Genomic DNA, 25,723 nt, shown 5'->3' with positions numbered 1-25,723 from the left:
TAAAAGAGGTCAGAAAGTCAAAAATGGGGGTTAATATTGGAACTTGCTACATACTTGCTATATCAGTAAAAATATTCTGTTAGTTGCTATTTGTGTACTCTTTGTATACACAGCTAGAAAACAAAGCCACTATTGAGTTTTATGAATGCAGAAAAGGAAGGAATGCTGATCATCCTAAAAATGCCTTTTTTTCCTCCCTTTGGGATAATTCCAGTAACCAAATGGAATTTTCTGAAGCACTTGCCAAATAAAATGAGCCAGAGCCAAATCTAGCATTAGATGTTTTAGCTGAATGAGGAAGGGCACTGGGAATAGAAGGAGGAATCTTACTATTTTTTTTTAAACTCAAACACATGTGGCAGGTGTAACTCTTGAACCACTGTAGTAGGCTAAGCAATCTACTTTGGCTCATGCTGCCTTTCATATACTTATAGAAAAAAACCATGTGTCACTATTTTAATTATCCAAAGAGGGAGTACAGTATTTGAACTATTTGCCTCGTTGTTTATTTTCAAACCACCCTACAAATAGTTTATTTAGTTTGTCTTTATGGAATGGCTGCAAGTCAAAGTACTTGCCAATAGATAGCACTGAGTCTGCAAACGTTTCCCATTTTCCTTCTACCAGACTGGGTTCTAGAGTGTCAAATGCTAGCACTAGTGAGGTTATAACTTTAAGTTAGAATAATAATATGAAATGACTCAGAATTATCCATACTTCTTAAATTGATGCCATTTTTTCACTCTACATTTGTAATCTCCTCTCTCAGTCAAAGTAGTGGTTCAGTGTCACAAAATGTATTTGCAGTTTGATGCTCTTACCTGGGTTACCCCATCTCCTACTCTTTGTTTAGAATTGCCCATTTGCACTAACAACTTTCCTTTGGAGGATGCTAGAAGAACAATCCCAAGGTATTATTTTACTCCCCACCAATCAATAGGAAAGTCAAAAAAAATGAATTTTATTTTGAGACCCTATGTTATGTTTGTAAGCAAGAGAAAATGGAAAGTGCATGGAGCTAAATCATTCTTCTCACCACAGTTTCACCTGAGTATCTTTTCAAAGGTTGAATCATCTCTGTTTTGCAGGCATTGGGTAGTTAGCAAAACTGGCAATTAGCATTTTGGAACTACTCCTCTCTCCAGCATGCCAGACTGGAACTAGTCTAGTAAGGGGGCATCTGTACCCAGGGCATAAGTCTTTATCACTCAGTCTTCTTAGGCAAAGCCTAAGACTGTGCAGGTTTTTTCCTCATACAGCTTTTATAGAGTAAATCAAATAAACTGGTTGATTAACAACTTCTCATTTCCAGTCTTTTTCATCTTCTCTCCATGAGAAACTGTTAATCTAAATGGGATGTATCATAAACAATTGATAAGGTTAATGAAGTTTAGGGAGGGAGGGGTTCTGGGATGTCTCCTATCCCTGGCCGATTTGTTTCCCATCAATTCTGCCTCCTTCTGTCTAGTGCATCCCTTGCTCTTGTTTCTGTCCAGGCCACAGTTATGACAGAAGATAGTTCTGTGTCTGCAACTGATGTGATCTCTTGATCCTTTGTCCTTTTAAAGGACATGCTTTTATTCATGGATCTAGTTTTATCAAACCATTTCTAGTCTTTATCCAGACAGCAAGAGGAGCACCCTTATTTTTGCCTCTGACTGATTTATAAGGAGATATTCTGAAGTTAAAGTTGAATTTTCCTCTATGTGACCATTCCTTACACATACTATCCATTCTGAAATCATCTTCACTATTTCTAGCAGCTGCTCATAATTCAACTGTTTCTTGTTTTCCACTTGTACAAATTCTGTCCAACTGTACCACGAAGTCAGAGACTCCCCCCCCCCCCCTTTTTTGTACTGAATAATATTGCTCAACTTTGTAGATACCTCCCTCCTCTGTGTCCTGGGCATTCTCATTGTTCTAGTTTTCAAAAACAATTCTAAATACAGAATTTGGTAGGGTAAATGGAAAGTAACCTTAGAGGAGAAGGTGTCAGCAGCTAAGTAGGGGGTGGGACTAGACTTGATCTGAGTTCTGTAGGAAGCCAGGAATTTTAAGAGGAATAGGTAAGGAGATGGAGCATTCTTATTGGGGGATTAGCTGGTGCTAAGGTACAGAGATGAAAGATGAGATACAATAAGTAGGTCACTATGACTGCACTATAGTAGTCATTGAATTAAGCAGTGCATAAAAAGAGTAGAAAAGAAGGAAGAAACCACTTTGTGAAGAGTTATAAATATCAAACAAAGAAATATTTTTAATCCTAGAGGTAATAGGACACCACTGGAGTAAACTGAATAGGGAAAATACCCACCCTTTAGGAAAATCACTTTCCTTTGTGGAGGGTGGACTGGGGTAGGAAAAGATTCAAAACAGACAGACCAGTTAGTTATAAAGTTAATGAGATAGTCCAGGGATAGGTGATGAACGTGACTGTGGAAAGAAGAAAAAGAAAGATAAACAAGAGATGGAGGTTAAAACAAAAGATTTGATTAAATACATAGGTTCAGTGAATGAGAAACCAAAAATGACTGAGAGTATGTATGTATGTTAGTACCCTTAATAGCAACAGGGAAGTTACCAAATATGTTTGGTAGTAAAAATAACTAATCCTGCTGTGGACATGTTGAGTCTGAGATACCTATGGGACATCTAGGAGGGACTAGGACTGAATGTATAGATCTGGGTACTCATCAGCTTAGAGATAATTGTGCCTTTTAGGAACTGATGAACCAAGAATGATGGTATAGACAGAAATTAGTTTACTCATGATTCTATAGCTGAGAATCATAAGTGTTGATATATTTACATTGATCTAGATCTCCTTCTCCAGGTCTGGTATTCCCTCCACTTTCATATTGCTTCTTACATATAACAATAGATTACATCCATAATTGCTAGGATACTGAACAGAGTGTTTTTAAAAACATTTCTTCATTTTGCTCTCAATACAATTCCATGTGGTAGGATGTATACCATTATCCCCATTTTACAGATGAAGAAATTGATTCAAGAAGAGTGAATTTTGCAAGTTCCATCAGAGAATTCTCAGCCAGAAATTCTTTACCTTTTAAATCAGTTGCTTTATCTTTTCCCTTTCTTCTCCAAAAAATAATTGTTGGCCTCTAGTATTTTTTTTCCTATGAAAGAATTTCCTCAATTTTCTATGATGTTTCCCTTTATATTATATCACAGTTCCTGGCTTTGAACAGAACTAAGCTGGGTATTTGTTTTGCCATAGATTTAACTCACTCCAGAAATTTGATTTAAGGTATCTTTATATTTAGAAAATCTCATCTAAAGCAGTTAGTGCTTTAATTGAAGTCTCTGTAATAGAAAAGCAGGAATCAGTTTAACAGAGTGGACTTTAGTTAGGAAGATCTGGCTTCGTATTTTAACACTGACAATTTCTAACTTGTAACTACTAAGAGACAGTTACTTAGCCTCTCTTGACCTCACTTATTCATTTATAAAATAAGGGCATTGGACTAAAAGGCTTCTAAGATGCCATCCAACTTGAATCTGTCATTTTATTATTCTTTGAAAAATAACTGAAGATTTTTATGGATATGTCATAGTACTATTTTAAAGGTTTTTTTAAATAACATACAATCGAAGCTGGTGTTAAATTAAATCAGTCTTTTTTTTTCTTTCAAGGGCAGTAAATATAGACTACTTTACAAAGTTTGAAATTCTAGTTTGAGAATGCATCATAAAGGGAAATGTTTCTTCAGATTAATCAGCATCAGGTACATAGTTGAAGTAATTGGGTGGTGGACTTGGCAATTTTTAAAGATCTGGTCCCCTGCCCTTGTAAAAAAAAAGTCATTCTCTTTGCCTGAAATCTGGGAAGCAAGTTAGGATGTTCTCAACTTGTAAAAAAGTACTTTAAGTGAATATTTACAGAATTATAACCAAATGCAAATTATTAAATTCTTGACAAATTATAATGATTTCTTTTTAGTTGCTGTTCAGTTTTTTCAGTCATGTCCAATACTTCATGACCTTATTTGGGGATTTCTTGGCAAAGATACTGAAATGATTTGCCATTTCCTTCTCCATGAGGAAACTGAGGCAGTAGGGTTAAGTAACTTACACTGGTGGCCAAATTTGAATTTAAGTCTTCCTGCTTCCTATATACATTGCCTCCTAGCTGACCCATTATAATGATTTTGTGCTTGTTATTGTTGACTTCTGGATAGCTTCTTTTTCATGTATCAGATACCATGATAGAAATTAAGGACATAATCCCAATTTTCAAAAACAAAGAAGCCCATGCAGACCCTAGTGTCACTGATCAAGTTATACAAGTGAAAGGGATAAGCATTTATTTAGCATCTTTGTCCTAGCCACCACATTAAGTGCTTTTTTTACAGTATTATCTCCTTTGATGCTAGCAACAACCCTGAAATTCAGGACTATTACTATCCCTATTTTACCTTGGAGGAAACTGAAGCTATCCAAGGTTAAAGGACAAATGCTGGATTACCAAGGTAGTAAATGTCTGAGGCTAAATTTGAACTCAGATTTTCCTGCTTCTGTACTCAGCTATAGTGAAGAACTACCTCTTTCAGAAGAATTAATGTGAAAAATTAAACTTTGTTTCAAGCTGCTTGGGTACAGTTCTTGACATAATTGAAGATTATAAAAGCAATTAAACCAGTTCATTTCTGGAAATTTTTAGATTTTTTTGTTCATTTTCTCCTTAAGTACCCTCTCCTCAAGGCAGTTTGCCAGCCATTTCCCCCAAGGAGGGGATTTATAAAGGACATTTTTCATTGACTGCCTTCATTTTTCACTATCCTCATGAAAACCTAGTCACTTCTGAACTGGCAGTTCCTTTAGCATCATACAACATCATGCATTGCCTTGGGATATTCTCTTTTGAGGTGTTGACTTTATATTTTTGGTTTGCATACGCAGGTTGTCTCCTGGTTCTGACATCTATGTGACAGTTTCATCCATTGCTTTAGCGAGATCCCAGCAATGTCGTAACTCCCCTAGCAACCTGTCTTCATCTAGTGAGACTGGCTCTGGTGGGGGCACTTACAGACAAAAATCCATGCCTGAAGGGTAGGTATGCTGTGTACACTATCTTGTCAAGCAGTCAATTAGTTCCTATTATGTGCCAGCTCTTGTGATGGTTGAGGGGCTGCCAGGATAAAGAATATACCAAGTCCTACTCTAAAGAAGCTTCTGTTCTCATGGGAGAAGACAAGGAAAGTATATACAGGATAAGCATGAAAAGAAAATTAATTAGGGAGTAACAGGACAGAAGGGCATTAATAGTTAGGAGACCACAAGTATCATATGTGCTGGAGATGTATTTTAAGGGAAGGGAGGCTTTCTGTGAGATATGGAGGACAGTCAAAGCCAGTTCTGAGGCACCTGAACTGCTTGCTGACTGGTAGGGATAGAGAGAAGGCCATGCTGGCACAATGGCAGGATTCCAGAGTAGCAAAAGGCCAGAAAGATTGTAACTAAGGATTGAAAATCTTAAAATGCTAAATGGAAACATTTATGGTTTATCTGGAAATAGTGGGCCAGGGATTATGCTTAAGCTTTTTACAAATGTTATTTCATTTGATCCTCACAATCCTTCTGAGGGAGGTGCTGTTATTGCATCCAATTTTACAGTTGAGAAAACTGAGACACAAGTAAAGTGATTTGTCCAGAGTCACACAGCTAGTGAGTGTCTGAGACTGGATTTGAACTTAAATTCTCCCAATCCCAAATCCAAGATCTCATCAACTTCATCCCAGGACACAACCTTTAAAAACCTTAATAGGCATATATTATCACTCAGAAAAATTCAACACCTTGTGGACAGCCTTCTGATAAAGGTCACAAGACATCTGATTCATGTCTATACCATACTAAAAATTCTTATATCTAAGACCCAAAAACATTTAAACTCCACTGTTACATCCTTCAGCTCCCCATTGTTTTCCCCAGATCACAGTGAGGCAATCTGAATAAAGACTTTGGGGAGGTGGGGCAGTCTGAGGCAAGGTATTTGGAGGGGGCAGATATGCAATACAGACATGCATATGTGGTCATATTCCAAAAGGGATAATGCTTAGATATCTACTTAAATGCCTCTTCTTGAGAAGTTTACCTTTCAGGAGTCTCTGAAAATGTTGAATTATCATGAGCTGAACTTCATCCATTTTTTAAATCAATTCATTTTATGTGCCACATTTCTTCATAGCATTAACTTTTTAAAAATATTTTGATTTATTTAAGGCAATGGGGTTAAGTGACTTGCCCAAGGTTACACAGCTAGGCAGTTATTAAGTGTCTGAGGTCAGATTTGCACTCAGGTACTCCCGACTCCAGGGCTGGTGCTCTATCCATTAACTTTTGATTTCTGTTTTAGAGATATTACTGAGAACTTAAACCATGTGAAGTATTTATAGAAACTGAAGTTCTATTCCCCCCAAATTCCTTTCTTAAGTACATTTTTACTATGTGATTGGGTTCCTTTCATTATTTTATTGACTTCTCATGAGAAGTCACAACTGAGTACAAGAGCTAATGCTTTTATCACTATATATTTAGAAACATTCTCTGTGTTTGTTAGGTCATGCAAATTATCACAGATTTGTCTTTTCCTGTAGAATGCCCAGAATGAGTGCTTTTTAATTTTTAATTTAATTAATTTTTTAGAATTAGTACTAATGAAACAATACAAATTACATTAGTGAACATTTTCTATTTTAGTTGATGGGTACAGATAGGAACTCTGTTTTTACTGGACTAGGGATCTCTCAGTAGAGGAAACTCCCTCTTCTCTGTATCTTAATGCTTTGGAGAGTTGCTTAGAGCTCTGATATCTTAGGTGACTTGCCCAAGATGATTTGACCAGTATATCAATGTTGCTTCAAGACTGACTATCTAGTTACTAACACCATGCTTTCTCTCTCTGTGCTGTAATCTATTTTAATCATTTGGTTTAAAATTGCCTGGTTAGTTTCTTTTTTAAAAAACTAATTGCAACTTAATTGTTAAGATGGCTATTAACATAAATGAACTTGAAAGTAAGGTGTTTTTTGTGAGCTGAAACAGAATTCAGCAAAAATTAATCATTTGTATTAGATGGCATTCAATTCTAAAATCTACAGAATGATGATCCCATTTCAGTGAATGTTGTAAAAAGGAAGGTTCAAATGAAAGACAACATATGACACATTGACTGGAAGTCTTGTGTCAGTCCTGGCTGGGAGTCAGGCCTAGATTCAGATTCTGCCTTTGACATTCTGTTTGTCCGTGTTCAAGACATTTATTACTTCTTGTCCGAAGAAGCTCTCTGGCTATAAATTAAGGTATATAGAGCATTGATCAATGCAAATAAATTAGTGCATCAATGGAGGGGGCTTCCATCCTGGTGAAGTCATATGAAATCTGTGTGATTCAGTTTGTTCATCATTAAATCTCTAAAACAACTGTATTGTTAACATCTTTTTTTTTCCCTCTCCCTTCAAAATATCTCTCCCTTTTATGATCTAATGGGCTTTAATGGAATACAAAGACCAGGGCCCTAAGCTTGATTCCTCTTTGAGGCAGATAATATTGGAGATTTAAAGAAAGATAACTAAACAGTCTCCCTCCATTTTTAAGCTCATAGATGTTCAATGATTTGCCCAAGGTCAAAGAGATCACAGGATATGAACAAAAAGGAATCTCAGAGACCACCTAGGCCTACTGCAAAATAATAGTGTTTGTCCTCATTTCCAAAGAAGTCTCTATAGGACCCATTAAAACAACTAAAAATGCATTCAAATTAGGATCAATATCAGCGAATGGTATAATCCAGTGAATATCTAGTATATTAGGAATGAAAGACTGATTTTTTTTTCAACCTTCTGATTCTATTGATTTACCTTTCAGGCCTCAGTTTATTTATTTATTTATTTATTTTTGCGGGGCAATGGGGTTAAGTGGCTTGCCCAAGGCCACATACCTAGGTAATTATTAAGTGTCTGAGGCCAGATTTGAACTCAGGTACTCCTGACTCCAGGGTCGGTGCTCTATCCACTGCACCACCTAGTTGCCCCTAGGCCTCAGTTTTTAACAGAAATGTTGAAAAATATTTAGAATTTTATTCTTTTATCTCTTCAAAGAATAATTATAAATATAAAATCAATTTTGAGCATGTTTATCAAAATAAAATTCAGAGAAAGCTACTTTTTTTGCTTAGAATGCTATTTAAAACCATATAAGCCAGGGTTCTTAATTTGAGATTCACTGACATTTTTTTTTTAAATAACTAACTCAATTTAATTGAGTTCTTTTGCAATTCTGTGGTTAGGGTGCCTCAAAAGTCTAAGACTTTAAATCATTCCTCTGAAAATGCATCTGTATGCTTCATCACATTATCAAAGGGGGTTCATGACACAGTAGAGGTTAGGAACCTTTGTAGAAGACAAGAGAATCTATACCTATATTTAGATCATTTAAATCTACAGCTTTCACAAATAATCTCTTTCTGGTAGAATTCATGAAATGCCATTGAAAAGTAAAAGCAAAATTATATTGTGTTAAACTCATTCTTTGGAGGCCAAAATTTACATTTTGAATCAAGAAACAAATGAAAATTTGAATCAATTAGTCAATGAAAAATTAAATAAATAAAATTAAATAATCTTCGTTTGTGACAATTCAAAATGTAAATTTTGAATACTCTTCTAGTCTTAGTATAGGTGCATTCAGAATTGAATATTTCAAGAGGGGATGGCAAAACAGTATATATGTTGAGTCCTTTGTTAGCATGAACACTTTTTAAATTGACAGAAGATAGAATTTTTGGATCAAATATAAATTACTGCATTATCCTGTTGTATCTAGTGTGGTATAATAGAATGGTTCATATCCTTTCTCAGCCACTTACTACCTGTATGATCCCAAGGCAAAACACTCCACTTGTCTAGGCCTGTTTTCGTCATTTGTAAAAAGCAGTTAAACTAGGAGTTCCATCCCTTTTTTGCTGTGTGTGTGTGTGTGTGTGTGTGTGTGTGTGTGTGTGTGTCACACACACACACACACAACCCTTATTAGTCTGGAGAAGCCTATCACACAACTATGTCCACACAAGATGTAGACAGGATAAATTGAAACCAGTCCTTCAGGAAAGGCTCTATTATTAAGGAGGATGAGGAAAGGATTTTTGTGGAGCTTAGGATTTTAGCTGAAATCTAAAACAAAAGTTAAGAAAGCTCAAAGATGAAGATAAACAAAGAGAGAATTCTCTGAAAATGTCCAGGATTAGGAAATAATAGAGTGTCTTGTGCAAATCACAGTGGCCAGAGCATTTGGATGAGGCAGAATATATGGAAATGAGTAAGGTGGTCAGAAGATCATGGAAAAAATAATGTTTTTAAATGCATAAAATTTTAAATGTCAAAATATGGTTATTGAAATTCAATTTTTAAAATTTCATGGACCACAGTAAGGACTCCTGGACTGAAAAATCCCAATAGGCCCTTCTGGTCCTAAATCTGTGATAGTGTAGAACCATACTGCATATGTACTATCTGATGTAAGAAAATTTTAAGCAGGCAAAAACTCTTATGCCCCATGTAGTTTCTCTTTTTTTTTTTATTAAAGATATTATTTGGGTTTTACAATTTTTCCCCCCAATCTTACTTCCCTTCCCCCACCCCCACCCCCCACAGAAAGCAATCTGTCAGTCTTTACTTTGTTTCCATGTTGTATATTGATCCAAATTGAGTGTGATGAGAAAGAAATCATATCCTTAAGGAAGAGACAAGAAGTCTAAGAGATAACAAGATCAGGCAATAAGATGGGTTTTTTTTCTAAATTAGAGGGAATAGTCCTTGAACTTTGTTCAAACTCCATGGCTCTTTATCTGGATACAGATGGCACTCTCCTTTGCAGACAGCACAAAATTGTTCCTGATTGTTGCACTGATGGAATGAGCGAGTCCTTCAAGGTTGAACATCACCCCCATGTTGCTGTTAGGGTATACAGTGTTTTTCTGGTTCTGCTCATCTCACTCAGCATCAGTTCATGCAAATCCCTCCAGACTTCTCCGAAATCCCATCCCTCCTGGTTTCCAATAGAACAATAGTGTTCCATGACATACATATACCACAGTTCGCTAAGCCATTCCCAAATTGAAGGACATTTACTTGATTTCTAATTCTTTGCCACCACAAACAGGCCTGCTATAAATATCTTTGTACAAGTGATGTTCTTACCCTTTTTCATCATCTCTTTGGGGTATAGACCCAGTAATGGTATTGCTGGGTCAAAAGGTATGCTAATTTTTGTTGTCTTTTGGGCGTAGTCCCAGATTTCTCTCCAGAAAGGTTGGATGAGTTCACAGCTCGACCAACAATGTAATAGTGTCCCAGATTTCCTACAACCCTTCCAACAATGATCATTATCCTTTCTGGTGATGTTGGCCAGTCTGAGAGGTGTGAGGTGGTACCTCAGAGAAGCTTTAATTCACATTTCTCTAGTAATTAATGATTTAGAGCAATTTTCCATATGACTATGGATTGCTTTGTTCTCCTCATCTGTAAATTGCCTTTGCATATCCTTTGACCATTTGTCAATTGTGCCCCATGTAGTTTTGAAGAGTTTTGCATGAAAAATAATTCGTGGATTCATTAATTAGGGTTTTTTGTGTTTTTGTTAGATAAATTTCTTATTTGTTTTAACAGAGATCATCTTACATTTAATCATTAGTCAAATACAAGTAAATCTGTACATTTCTTTTTTGTTTGTTTTTTGCAAGGCAATGGGGTTAAGTGGCTTGCCTAAGACCACACAGCTAGGTAATTATTAAATGTCTGAGGCCAGATTTGAACTCAGGTATTCCTGACTCCAGGGCTTCTATCCACTGTGCCACCTAGCTGCCCAAATCTGTACATTTCTATAAACATGTTTGGATTTTATATACTTCTATTTCATAAGAATGATTAAAGCTTATTTGAAAGTTTGTTCTGTTGCTATTTTAAATAGACAAGGCTTAATTTGAACTATATGATTATCTTTCACATGGGAAAAATAAGCAGTACCTTAAGGTACTAGTTATTACCTGATAGGTACATTTGCTGTAATATGTAATGATCTGTATGTAAGAAATCTGCCTGATGGCAAATACATTTAAATCATAATCTTATACTTAATTATGGCATACCACTAAAATCATGAGTTCTGTAAGTTATGTTTTAAATATGAGTGGACTGTAAATACTTCCTTATGCCCTGTTTTAAATGGCATAACTATGCTTTTTAGGAATCAAGTCAATTTAAAAACATAAAAATACCAATAAATATTGAAAGAAGGTCATCAATAATGTCAATGTTAGATACCTCTGCCTGAAGCTAAGCATCTATTAGAACAATATATAGATATAGGAGGAAAAGAAGGATGGTGGTGGTGGTGGTAGTGATAGTGATTAATGATGGTGGTGATAACTAGCATTTGTAAAGCACTTTAAGGAATTTACCTCATTTGACCCACACAACCCAGTTGGGAAGGTGCTATAATCATCTTTAATTGATAAGAAAGGTGATAAGTGACTTTCCTAGGGTCACATAGGTAGTCAGTGTTCTGGGCAAGATCCAAATTCAGGTCTTCCTGACTTCAGATCTAAACTCTATCCATTGTAAAACCTAACTGCCTAATTTTAGGATATTCAGTCTTCGATAATTTTATTTTTTTGGTTTTGAAAAGCAAGGCTAACCAGTTGTTTAACTGTTATCTTTTAGCTCAAATTAGAGGTTGTGGTAATAAATGATTATTGTCTATTGACCATAATACCAGCATGTCACATTTATGTGCATATAGACTGGTAGTATAGTATGCATAACTATAGATAGATTTTATCTATGTAATTCCATTCTTACCACATTCTTGGATGTCATGTCATATGGTATTATTGAAATCTTTGCCTTTGTTCTGGGGAATTATCCTAGGTTTGGAATGAGCCGCAGATCCCCAGCCTCCATTGACCGACAGAACACTCAGACGGACATCAGTGGCAGTGGGAAAGCCACACCCACCTGGCAGAGAAGTGAAGAGAGCATTGCTGACCAGATGGGTAGGTTATTCATTTCTATAGAAAGAAAATTATTTTCACCACAAATTGACTTTGGCATCTAGGTCATGATTTTAAAAAGTGGAAATAAATTCTCTTTCTGTCTTTAAATCTGTAAATGGAAGTCTAATTTATTAATAAAGGTGAGTTAGAATCAGGTCCCCTTTAGCCTGTTCCAGTCACTTCCTGGAAAGCAATGGGTAAAACACAAAGGATTGAAAGACTATCTTGGATGAAAACTTTGCTTTTTAAACAGACATACTAGTTAATTATCAGCATCTTCAGCATCTGAACCACTGACCTGTATATGAGCCTCTTTTTCTTATTTTGCTTGAGTTTGTGTTAGCTGACTTAATATATCCTTGTGTACCTTTCCAAATGGTGCTGTATATGTCATATAAATGTATATGTAGGTTTTCTTTTTAATTTTAAATAAATCCTAGTACATGATGGAAAAAAAAATCCAGTAAAGGTTTAAATCATTAAATAGACCTGTTACTTGATTAAACACACTTTTTCTACCATTGTATACATTTTCATTGCTCTCTACAATTAAGCTGGTGACTAAGGAAAATAGCATTAAACAACTGGGTACATCAACTTGGCATTATTAAGCTCTCATGTGAAATTGTCAACATATTGTTCCTTCCCTCTGTACATTGTAGTTGTTTCCATCTGATGTAGTGACACAAGTTGGTACTGGTGAGATTGTACCCCAAATATATATTTTTATTATTATTGTTGTTGTTGTTATTATTATTATTATTATTATTATTATTATCATTATCCTACCAACTGTTTCTGTAAAATTTTTTCATCAGAATTGGCATGGGTCTGGGCTGCTACATTTTTCTTTCCTGTCTCCATCAACAGAAATGCCAGAGTCATCATAAGTATGGGATATGATAGAAGAAAATTTCAAGGCTAAAAAAAAGCTTAACTTTGTAATCAAAAAGACTCATAGTTTTATCATCACTCAGAAAGCAGTTTTTGTTACTATTCTATATTTCATTACTGTCCTCACTAAATTGTGTTAACCGATAATGGAGGATGGAATGGGGGGTGGCAGGGGGGAGATTTCACAAAGACAGGAGTTTATAAAGTGAAATGTAATTCTCAGGTTCTGAAGATATGCTTTATTCCAATAACTTCAGAAACTAAATGTGCTGTGCCTTGTTATTGAAGCCATCTGTCGTTCTCTGCTCTCCCCACCCCCATTTCTATTCCTTTTTAATATGAAAAAAACCTTAGATTGTACTGATCTGCAGTTCTCATTTTGACAGACTGAGTTTAATCACATATGTTTTGATACTGTTGTGATGGCAACGATACATGTAAAGCTGAGCCCATGTTCAGCATTATTTTTACAGCTTCTGGGGGGTATGTTCAGGCTTTGAGCAGAGGAAACTGGCAGATCAGACACTTTTGTGCCGCAAAAGCACATATATATATAAAGTTAAGGGAGTAGACAGGGAGACATGGAACATGTTTCTATAAACTTAGAAGGATCATGATGAGATTCCTCTTGGACTGATTTATTTCACATAAACTCAGATTTGGACTTTTTTCCTCATCCTTTTAATTTGATGCTAGCTTTATTGACATATCAGACCTTAAAGTTAATGCTGCTGAAGGATTTTGGTAATCTATTCATTCCTTTAGTAAGCTGTTTTCATAGGAATTTCTACTAGTATCTGAAAGAAAAGCATTTTTCATTTGAATCTATCCTAGTGAGTATAAGAAAAGCATTTTTCACTGTATTGAAGAGATACATTTAAAGTGACTTCTCTCCTCAATCCAAAACTCAAGATTTTCCTTGGGCTTGCAACTTAAAGCTGTTTTCATGGCATATAAGCAGTCACCTGTTATACCCAAATGGAATATAGTGACTCAAAAGATAGAAGTAATAATAGGGAAGATTCTGAAGTAATAGTCACATAATGAAGTGTATGTTTTCCTCCTCTGTACTTAGATGTAGCTAAAGTCATTTATGGGCCTAATTTTGCTAGAACAACATTCTCTAACAACCTATGTTTTACTGATTTGCAGTATCTAAATTTTCCTATTTGCTTTACCTTCATGTGATTATGTGCCATTGAGGAAGAACTCAGAGGGCCATAAACTCCTCTTGCCAGTCTTAACAGCAGAAAGAAGGTGATCATCCTAGCTTGACTGGATAAGTCATAGTGTATGAGTTTTTGGGTAATGGTTTTTAGGCCACTTGTCTTTCATAAATGGTTAAGGGCAATAAAGAGAGTAGATTGCAAAATGCCTTAATCTTTCAGGAGAAATTCTGTATTATTTGTAGCATTTTTTTGGCAATATTCTATTAAGAGAATACTGATAAACAATTGATTTTTTTTTACCTTTGGAACCCCACTTTAATACCAACTTGGAGTTCAAAAGGAAACCAATGTTTGAAGTAAACTAGTTGCTATGTGTCTTTTCTGTTGTGCCTAGCTTACAGTTATAGAGGACCTCAGGATTTCAATTCTTTTGTCCTCGAGCAGCATGAATATACAGGTAAAATATTTCCAAAGTACCATGGTAAGTAATATGTAACTGCATCTGTGCCTGTCCAGGTAATGTAGTTCAAGCTAGGTTAGCCAAATGTCACAATTAATTTCATAAATCCAACCCATATGTTCTAAATTTCCCCAAAACTAAAAGTGGATTTCTAACTTTGCCCTTTTGCTCATGGCCTTTTTCTTTTCATTTTTTTCCTTTTTTTTTCTTTTTTTGGTTTGGTGGTACTTGGCTTTGCTACTGTGTCTGATGTGACACACTGTCACCAGCTGCAAGCTTTTATCCATCAACCACTCAGTTTCTGACATGCTGCCTATCATGTCAACTCTCAGAAAGCTTTATTACTGAAGTTCCAAGTTTGCTGATCAATGAACTGAGAGATGCAATCCCAAGCATCTTCATTTGTTACCCATGTTCTTGCCTTTATCTCATGCTTGTCCCTAATATCATGTGTTATATTCCAGAGCCAACATGCCACCTCCCAGCTGTATCAAAGATATTGCCATCTTTCAGAGAGAGTCCTAGTGGGAGATTAATGCGGCAGGATCCAGTTGTTCATCTGTCACCAAACAAACAAGGGCATGTAAGTTAACTTAAGAAACAAGAATCCTTGATACATTTTGCTTTCTCGCCAGAAATATCTTTATATAGCTCAAAGACTTACTACTTCTCAGAAATTCTATTACAGAATCGACTCAAGATAGGATTTCTTTCTTGAAAAGTAGAAGAGGCATCAGGCCTCTGGTACCTTTTCAATATTTTATTACCTAAGTGAAATCTAACAGTAAATGTATTCATGGAAACATACTCCAGCCAGTTGAATAGGTGATTTAGGCAATGATATTTAGAATAAACAAAGGATCTGTGAGAGTGTTGATTACAGTTAAATACTCTTTATGAATTCATATATTGAATATTATGAATTCCTGAAGAAGCTAAAAAGCTTATGAGATTTGCAAAGAGGCCTAATATTAAAAAAAATTCCTGTTATATTCCCACTCCTGTAGAACTAGAACAGGATACATTTTCATACTTTAGTGGGAACTCAACCCACTTTGTTAGTCATCAACATTTGTGAAATACCCAGAATGTTTAAAATATTTTGTTATGTTCTTTAAGGATAGTCACTTCTCCATTATTTGAATATGAGTTCTATCTAAGACCAGATTATGAACTTTGTACAGTGGAAAGGACTTCTCATTTGGAATCAGAAGGCCTTTGTTGAGATCCTAGTTTAGCGTTGTCAGCTTCACTGAAAAAATAAGCAGTTACCAGTTATTTGTACTTTAATCTGAGTTGAGTTCATTTCCTTTTCATAAAAACACATCATCTTGGAGAAAAAATATGTAATAGTTATATGTATGGAGATTTAAATTAGCATTAGTTCCCTTTGGAAGATAGACAAATCCCTTAATAAGGATGTTTAAGCAAAGTTGAAATGCCTTCCCTATGACATCAGCCAAATTTAAGAATGTATCACGTCCTTAAATAAATATAATGCATGTTTCCTAATATATTGTATCCTCTTTTAACAAATATAATATATACATATTTCCATCTCTCCTCAGCCAACCTTTCATCTTCACCAAAAAGCAGAAAACTATCTTAATTGAAACACTTTTAATTGCATGTGTGTTTTGAATCTCATTTCTTTTTTCTTTTCTCTAGAATCTAGAGTCTAGATCATGTGTGAGGAATCTCTGGCCTGCTGGTGGTTATTGGTCTGGTGTTGCCAGACTCAAAAGGGACTCAGAATTCAATAAATTTAGTAGTTTTTAGGGGCGAATTAATTAATTTTTTGACCATATAAAGTCTGCGAATGGTGTTATAAATATCTAAATGGCACTTGATAGAAAAAAGATTCCCCATTCCTGTGTGGATAATAAATGAGTTAATTTTTTGATGGATTCTAGAAAATAGCTATCACCTTGGATATGCTTCTATGAGAAAAAACATCAAATGGGAAGGTGTCACTCCCAGGAAAGTGCTTCCAAAATATGGGGGAGTTGGGGCATTACAGAAAATGAAATTTATTTGGGAGTCAGTCTTACATCTGTTCTGTTCTTCAGGTTACTATGAGTAATCAGGCTTTCTGGAATAATGAATTCTTCTAAATGACAAGTCCTTTAGAAATGACACCCCCTTTCTATTTTTAAGATTAAATAATTTTTAAAGACACACTTTCTTTTCATGTGAACTCTTCACAAAAGACATACATGCCCCATATTTTGCCAGGATTCCTTTTTAAATAGGCTAGAATTGTTGGGGTCTTTTGAGGTGCCATCTGTCCAGTTTTGATTTGCCAGGGTAAGAGCTATTTCACCTTGATGCATCAAGATTTTCCAAAACAGACTTCTAGTAGTGCTTTGCTCCTTTACCTATGTTTTCCTCATAGACACAAAGTCAGAATCTGACTTTTATCTTTTCAGTCTGATAGTCATTATTCGAGCCACTCCAGCAGCAATACCCTCTCCAGCAATGCATCGAGTGCTCACAGTGATGAGAAGTGGTATGAAGGCGATCGCACAGAGTCTGAGCTCAATAGCTACAACTATCTGCAAGGCACCTCTGCAGATAGTGGCATAGATACCACATCATATGGCCCCAGCCATGGCAGCACAGCCTCCCTGGGGGCTGCCACATCATCCCCACGCTCAGGCCCTGGGAAGGAAAAGGTAGCGCCCCTCTGGCACAGCTCCAGCGAAGTTGTCTCCATGGCAGATCGGACCTTGGAAAAGGAGAGTCATGGAATAGACCGGAAGGCAGAGTCTTCACTAAGCCTGGATATCCACAGCAAGAGCCAACCCACCTCGAATCCTTTAACAAGGGAGAATAGTACTTTTAGTATTAATGATGCTGCTTCTCACACAAGGTAACAGTCTTTTCCAGATGCCATTTCATTCCCAGTCTTCTGTCTAGCATCTCCTTCCGTCCCGTAGTCTACCAGATATTGAAAAAAGTTGAAGGCAACACTTATTTTATTCAACTCAGCAGTGTATTCAAAAAAGCATTCGATGTAGTAATTAATATTATTATCCATTAATGCCCTGTTGATCCTTAAATATTTAATGGATAGTCCTGTAACATAATACATTTTAAAAATGGAGTATTCTTATACTCTCTCTTTTTTAAAATTACATTTGAATTATATTTATGTTTGTTTCCTAATGTTCAAGCTACCAGGTACTTTTAAAAAATCACAAAGAAAAGACTATAATTTTGCCTATATTTTGAAAATTAGCACTGCAAAATAGGACATTTTCTTATTTGCAAATCTTTTCAGGAAAAAACCCCCACCAAGTTTTAAAGGGAAGGGTGATGTTATTTGTTGTTATGTAATACAATTACCACCATTACACAAAGTAACAAACATTATGAAATACTTGCATGGTATTTTTTTTCAGCATATGGAGATGGAGGAGGAATCCAACAGAACTGAAGAAATAATTTGGAGGAGAGAGAGAGAGAGAGTCAGTCTATGTGTGTGTGTGTGTGTGTGTGTGTGCACATCATCTGTGTCTGTGTTAATTCATACCCATACACATATACACACAGTAGAGGCAGCATATTGTAAAGAGAGAAAGACAGCCTCAGCCAGGAAAATTTGTATTCAAATCTCCCCTGAGACACATAATAGCTGTGAATCTCTGGATAAGCCACTTAACCCTCTTAGTGTCTCCAGGCATTGAGATTATTAAATCCAGAAACTAAGATTATAATCCTAGAGAAGAGTATCATTCCACATTAAGGAAATCTTATATTTGATCCACACATGGGAAAAGCCCATAAACAAAATACCTCATTATAAATGTCCATACACACACACACACACATACACACACACACACACACACACACACACACACACACACACACCTCCAAGTGAAGAAGTCTATGTTCCCTAATAAAATTGGAAAATGATTAGCTGAACAAAATAGATGCCACCTTTCTTTTTCTCCCTTGGCTTTCAGCTAGAAATGAAAGACTAAGACTTAAGCCTACCCATTTTGATAAATTATCCATTCTATCAGTCTCTTTGTAAATCTGTTCATCTTAGTACTGATTTCTCTTTTTCAGTCTTCACTTTCATTAAAAAAAATTGATATTTTTGTTTTCCCTCTTTCATTCCCTCCTGAGGATGCTTCACAACTTGAGCATCAATTTAGCTTCCCCAACCTTTATACCGATTCCAAGTTATACACAGTCAGAACAGATTTATATATAAGCCTTCTCATATAATAAAGAGGAAGAAAAGAATAGAATTCTCCAGAATTGACATGTCACAAAATTGACATGCATTATATTATGCACATTCCCTTCTTTAGAGAAATAAGGGGACCACCCTGCACTCCCATTCAATAGTCAAGTCATTTTCTCACCTCTAAAGACATCTCCTATCCTTAGGATGAGAAAGAGCATATTAAATGAGCTTAGTTATGTTCTTGTATTAAGTGCAAATCTAGCTTCACTAGTTCACTACACTCACCAGATAAGTTTTAATCGTTTTTGCTTTTCATTTGGACCAGTATAGACAAAATTGCTTTCTCTATCTGCTCAATAGAATTATCAATTTATAAGTAAAAGTGACCTTAGCCATAATCTAGTAGTAGATCTCCATATCTACAGCTAGAAGGGCCTTCAGATCATCTAGGCTGACCCACTTATTTTCCAAATGTAGAAATTTGAGGCATAGGCAGTGAGTGTCAGGTTGAGTGTAAACCAGATCTTTTTCCAAATCTTGTTGGAAGGTCTTTCCAAGATACCTGGTAGATTAATGAAAGCATCCTGATCCTTTAGAAGGAGAAAAACAACTAACTAATAGCTTCACCACTTGGGCATCAGTTTGGCTTCTCCATCCTTTTTATATTAATCCTAAGTTGTACACAATCATAGAACATATTTACAAATTGGGGAATTTTCTCTGTAGTTCAGACGGTTATCCTCAGGCTCTCTTTGTTTGGTTTTCTCTTCAGTTTTTTTGTCTTAAGACATTGTACTTGAATTATTTTACATTTTGGAGATAGGACTGTTCCAAATTTTCAGAACTTTTTCTTAATTTAAATGCCATAATGTAGGATAAGTTGAGAAGTATAACAGCCTAGTGGATAATGATCTAACCTTGATACCTATAGGTTGGGTGATCCTGGGCAAGTCATTTAACTTCTCATTGTCCCAGGCTGTTATCTTAAGACCACGAGTTATATAGCAGGCACCTATCTACATTGATAGAAGAAATTCTGTTTTGGAAACTCCTTACATAGTAAGATCATAGGTCTAGTCCCATGAGTCAAAATTTGAATGACATCAGCATATGATGAGGCTGAATACTCTCTTTGTACCTAAAATAAAACATTAGGTTTGGGTCATTCAGTGTTGACTGAATTACTTCTGCAAACCTATTCCAGAATAAATCTCACCAAAAACATATACCTTGACTTTTATTTTGGTTGGATGCCTGCATGGTACTAAAATCATCATATATTTATTAGCTATATAGAGATAACTTTTTAAATTTGATATACTTTTCAATGCATTAAAAATGAAAATGTTTTGACATTAAAGATTTTGCAAGTCTTCTGGACACCAGGGAAAAATGACAGGCCTACTCCCTCACCCCCAGTACCCTAACTGATGTATTGAATAACAGTGGTTTTTGGACTTTGCTAGCTTGAGTGCTTTGTGATTTGGTTGAATTGGTATAAGGAAAAAGATCTATAGAATGAGAAATTTAACAGCTTTGCTCTGCTAGAAGAAAAGAACTTGGTAACCAAATGAACATTGCAGGAAGAGCTAAAATCACTGCAAATTAGAGTGTTTGTGTCCTCAGAAGACAGGAACAATAATTAATGTGGAGATCACTTGACAGTGCGTGAAAGCGCTTGTACCTGGGAATCGGTGACAAAAAGTAAATTATAGTGATTAAATTCTGCTGCAGTATTTCTGGCTGGGTTCTGTTCCTTTCTACTATCCCTATTGATGGTACTGCAGGTTTCTCATGGCATCCCATGGGAACTGTATTAAAGTAGGTTGGTAATTACATAGTATTTGTTATTTCTGAATGTCATTAAGAGAGACCATAAGCACTAATAACTTACCAGAATTATTTTGTCAGCCTATTAAACTTTTTAGCTAGATAAGAGTCATGTTATTTGTGGGTGTTTGGTTTTGTTGGAATTTTTTTAGAAATCATTTTCCATAGAGGAATCCATTACCTAATGGTATTGCTCACCTTTATTGCCTATCTCACTTTTGAATTTGAGTTCTTCAAAATAATAATTAATGGTCAGGGTAAGATATTGGTCACTTCAAATGGCTCCTTCCTGTTACAGTTTGTCTTTCCTTGGTTAGCTATTCCTTCTTTGAGCTCCAATCTTCCCTGCAGTATGCTGATTTTCTATGTTGACAAAAGGCTTTCTTTATCAGTATTAAATAAATAATCCTGGTTCTATTGAACAGTGCCAAGGACAGCCCCCCAAACAAACTGAAGAGTGCTCCCTTACTCCCCTTGCCCACCACTGTTGGGTACTGAAGTGTACTAGTTCAAATAACTTCTGACTTGCCCTTCTTGTCACTTAGCCAAGAAGAAAACCCTAGAAAAAGAATTGAAAAACTCTTGGAATCTTTCTCCATTTTTCTCTCTGTTGGTCTCTTAGCTCACCAGAGCCTGCTTATGTTCTTTACCTTCAGGTCATCTGAACACTTTCTTTTTGGATTGAACTTGTTTTTGGGAGGGGGAGGGTTAAAGGGGGACCCTGCTCCCATTATAACAGCATATCATGCTCTATTGACTCTTAAGCATTACCTTCACAATCCCTCCAACTTTTTGACTAGCCTAATCTTCAGATTCCAGAGGCAATTATACAATATTACCACCAAGTTTCCTCAACTTGATACAATCTCATTGTGTATTCTTTTTTAAAAATTTTATTCATTTAAAGCAATAGGGTTAAGTGAGCTGCACAAGGTCACACAACTAGGAAATTATTAAGTGTCTGAGGTCAGATTTGAACTTGGTTCCTCCTGACTCCAGGGCCAAGGCTATATCACTGTGCCACCTAGCTGTCCCTGTGTACTCTTTTATTTTAGAGAGCTTTAATTCTATGTCTAAAGTAATATATTACATGTTTGTGCATTCATATGTATATTTATATATTGTGTATATGTATATTTGCTGCTGATCTTCATCATTGAACCAGTAATTAGTGTTAGGTTAATGCCCAAGAACGTGAGAGACTGGCTGAGATTAGGTATGAAACAAATTTCTTTTTTCTTTTTGCAAGGCAAATGGGGTTAAGTGGCTTGCCCAAGGCCACACAGCTAGGTAACTATTAAGTGTCTGAGACCGGATTTGAACCCAGGTACTCCTGACTCCAAGGCCAGTGCTTTATCCACTATGCCACCTAGCCGCCCCTGAAACAAATTTCAGTGAAAAAAGCACTCACTTGAATTATCAGTGCACAATCATTTTCATAACTGTCTTTTCTGATTAACAAGTTAATGTCATTTTACCTTTATATATGGTAAGGAAGGTAGATTTTTCTGCTTTGGTTACAAAATACAGAAGCCTGTCCTTCAAGCTACTACTGGTAGATTGTATCAATAATATAAATACAGATACATATTCAGCTTAAACATTTATTAAGTGTCTACTAGGTATTATGCACTAGGGATGCAAAGAAGAAGGTAAAGGAGTCCCTGCCCTTAGGGAGCTTCCAGTCATGATAGACAATACATTTATCTATATAGTTATATACAAACTTGGTATAGATTAACTGGGGGAGGGGTCTGAGCAAAGAGATTCAGGGACCTGGTGGAATTGTGGCAGCCTCGGTGACACAGTAATGAGAGTGACAGATTTTGAGGGAGACTGGGACTAGTGATGGTGATGTCAAAAAAGATTAAAAAAGAATCATTGAAGTATATTAAAAAACAGAACAATGTTGAAGAAGATTCAGGGAAAGTCACAGATACATAGGCTTTAAAATAATCCTTTTGAATTTGTAACATGACTATTTTTTATTTGTATTTTATTTTAATTTTCCAGTTATATGCTATGGTAGTTTTTCATTAGTCATCCATTTGAAAATTTTTAATCTAAACATTTTTCTACCAACCCCCCCCCCCCCACTCCTTCCCTTGGCATTCTGGTAAAAGTTGTACATGTACATTTGTGTTTAACATGTTTACATATTAATCATTTTGGGAAAGAGGAATTAACAAGGGGAAAGAAAGAAAATCAGGACATACAAAGGGAAAACAGAAGAGATATTTTTAAAAAGTGAACATAGTATATACATTTGGATTCTGTGGTTTGATTTTTTTTCCTCTCAGCATGTGAATGGTGTTGTGTGACATGATTTTTAAGTTATTTGTAATAGAAATTTTTAATTTCTTATGCTGTCATTTTTTTTTGCAGTCAGAAATATTCAAGTTAAGTAATATATCAAATATAGACTAAGAATAAAAATTTAAATTATTTAAAGACAGTTCTGTACTTGGAGGACAGACAGTTCAGATACATAGACAGGAATTCTTGTGTATCTGTGAGGAACAGTAAGAAGACAAAGGGAGAACATGGCTAAAATAATAGATTAGGTCAAAATTGTGACGGATTATATTTTATTTTATTTTTATTTTGTTGACTTTCTCAAGGCAGTGGGGTTAGATGACTTGCCCACAGTCACACAGCTCAGTAATTATTAAGTGTCTGACACCAAATTTGGACTCATGTTGTCCTGATTCTAGGGACTATGCCACTGTGCCACCTAACTGCCTCTTCCACTGCACCACCTAGCTGCCCCATGTGAAGGATTTAAATGCCAAATAGAGGAAGTTATATTTGATCCTAGAGTTAATAGAGAACTATTGAAGTCGATTGATGAGGGGAGTAATATGTTCAGACAGACCTGTGTTTTAAGCAAAATACTTTGGCAATTGTATGGTGAATGAACTAAAGTGAGGTGGCACCTGAGATAAGGAAACCAATTAGGAGAGTTCATAACCTCTTTGTTAGTCTGATGAAGGTTATAGTGAAATCTCAGAATTCTCTTTGTTAGATTGATGAAGGATATAGTGACACCTCAGAATTGTCTTTTTTCATTCATAATTTTTTAACAGTATAATTTGTTAGTGTCTAAGGAAAATAAAAATAGAATTTTTTTTCTCATCTAAGTTCCACAGACCCCTGAAGTATACTCACAATCATTGAACCTCAATTTAAGAACCTTAGGCAGAGAGAACAGGGTCTAGAACTATTGAGTCTTGCATTACATACAATATATACATTTAGGACATGTGGAATGGATATTGAGCTAGCCAAAGATATTGAGAAACAGCAGAAGGATATGAGAGGAAAACTGAAAGAAAATAGTGCCGTGAAATTCCAAAGAAGAGGTGCTTAATAGTATTAAATACTGTAGGAAGGTCAGGAAGGATTAAAGATCAGAAATGACTCTCAGATTTCGCCATTAAGAATCATTGGTGGGGCGGCTAGGTGGCGTAGTAGATAAAGCACCGGCCTTGGAGTCAGGAGTACCTTGGTTCAAATCCGGTCTCAGACACTTAATAGTTACCTAGCTGTGTGGCCTTGGGCAAGCCACTTAACCCCATTTGCCTTGCACAAACCTAAAAAAAAGAATCATTGCTAATCTCACTGAGATCAATTTCCAGCTTCAAAAAGGAGGTTGAAAAATAGATTGCAAATGATTGAGGAGTATGAGAAGAAAAAGATTGAAGCCTCAAGGGGAGACAGTTTTTTCTAGGAGTTTTGACTAGAAAAGGACGAGAGATGGTAGATTTGGTAGCTCAAAAGGAATTTTCTCAGAAATGCATCAAACCAGTAATATGCTCAGTATTTCTTCTTGCATAGAATGTTAAATTCTTTTCATCTGTATCAATTTTTTTATGAATTTCAAGGAAAAGGTTCTATTTTTATGTTTAAAGTTCTTATTTTTAAATGTCTAGAAATAGAAAATCCTTTTTAAAGCTTCAAGTTGTACAAGTATATTTAAATTTTTATTAAAACAATTAAAAGTTATGCAACTTAAATACTTTAGCTTTTCTTTCTTAAATTGAGGAAGCATCCAAGATTTTAGACAGCCATGGTCTAGCACGTGGTAGGGTCCTTCCTTCTCTTCAGCTTATGAAGTGGAGTTAGGCGATTGTTTTAGTAATTAATTGTTTTGTATTAATAATGCCTAACCAGTTCAAATACAGTAAGAAAAAAACAGAATACCTGTATTTAAAATTGCAAGTATTTGAAATCCACAAAATTAAACTCAATTATTTCAGTCATTAAGCAAAAAGCAATTTATTTCTTCCCAGTTCAGTTAAGCCAGCTAAATGATTAACTGCTGAAGTTACTAAATTCTACAAGTGTCATGGAGTCAAGAGACTGAAAATTAGAGGGTTCACTTAATTCATTAGGTAGGATCAAACCTGAATAGTCTAAAGATGAGATTTTATCCTAGTAAATAGTTTTTTTTAAAACCACTAAGGCAGGGCTGTCCAGAATGCCAGTGGGCCCCCTGTGGGTTTACTAAATGCTTTAGTGAATGTAGTTGAGCTAGTGCATTGCTAAAGTGGTAAATCAAAATATATTGCCTATTATTTCTATAAAGATTTTTAAAAGTAAGGTGGGACAGCCCTGCTTTAAGGAATGTAAGTCCACACCTTCCTTGGTAAATGATTTCAATTTTTTTAATAACTTTTAATAACTTATTATTAGGAAATATTCTTCCATTTCTAACTTAAACTAAATATGTAAGTATTTTCCTTTTGTTTGATCTTCATTCAAGAAAATGAGGTCTTTCTGTCCAGCCACCTGTTTCTAAGCACCTAAATTGCCCAAGTCAAAAAATACAAACAAAAAATTGTTTTGTTTTGATTCCCTCCTCTCCCTCTCCCCACACGTCCCCCTCCCCATTACTTCTGTTGGCACATAGACTCTTCCAGTATTTAACCAGTCTAAAATTATAATATATATAGATATATATCTATATATATATCTGTCCATTTCTCTTCACATAGGGAGTTTCATATTAATCATTAATACTTTTGAAGACAACGATTACCCCATAACTATTTCAAATTTAGACTGGCCTCCCTGCCATTCATCTGATTGCT

General features: G+C 35.6%; 1 protein-coding gene across 14 annotated transcripts in view; it reads left to right on the top strand.

Moving 5' to 3' along the window:
• The window catches only part of SIPA1L1 (signal induced proliferation associated 1 like 1), a 395,826-nt gene that overhangs the window by 330,299 nt on the left and 39,804 nt on the right, over nt 1-25,723 (top strand). For 13 of the 14 annotated variants that reach the window (XM_074235822.1, XM_074235817.1, XM_074235820.1 and 10 more), the window contains 4 exons: nt 4,927-5,076; nt 11,952-12,076; nt 15,064-15,182; nt 17,029-17,471. In XM_074235822.1, coding sequence (XP_074091923.1) covers nt 4,927-5,076; nt 11,952-12,076; nt 15,064-15,182; nt 17,029-17,471 — 837 coding nt within the window. The remainder of the gene's footprint in view (nt 1-4,926; nt 5,077-11,951; nt 12,077-15,063; nt 15,183-17,028; nt 17,472-25,723) is intronic. The other variant, XM_074235823.1, reaches the window with a different exon arrangement.

Source organism: Macrotis lagotis, chromosome 4, assembly GCF_037893015.1.
Source record: "Macrotis lagotis isolate mMagLag1 chromosome 4, bilby.v1.9.chrom.fasta, whole genome shotgun sequence".
Lineage (NCBI taxonomy): Eukaryota > Metazoa > Chordata > Mammalia > Peramelemorphia > Peramelidae > Macrotis > Macrotis lagotis.
This window is presented reverse-complemented; position numbering and strand designations above follow the sequence as displayed.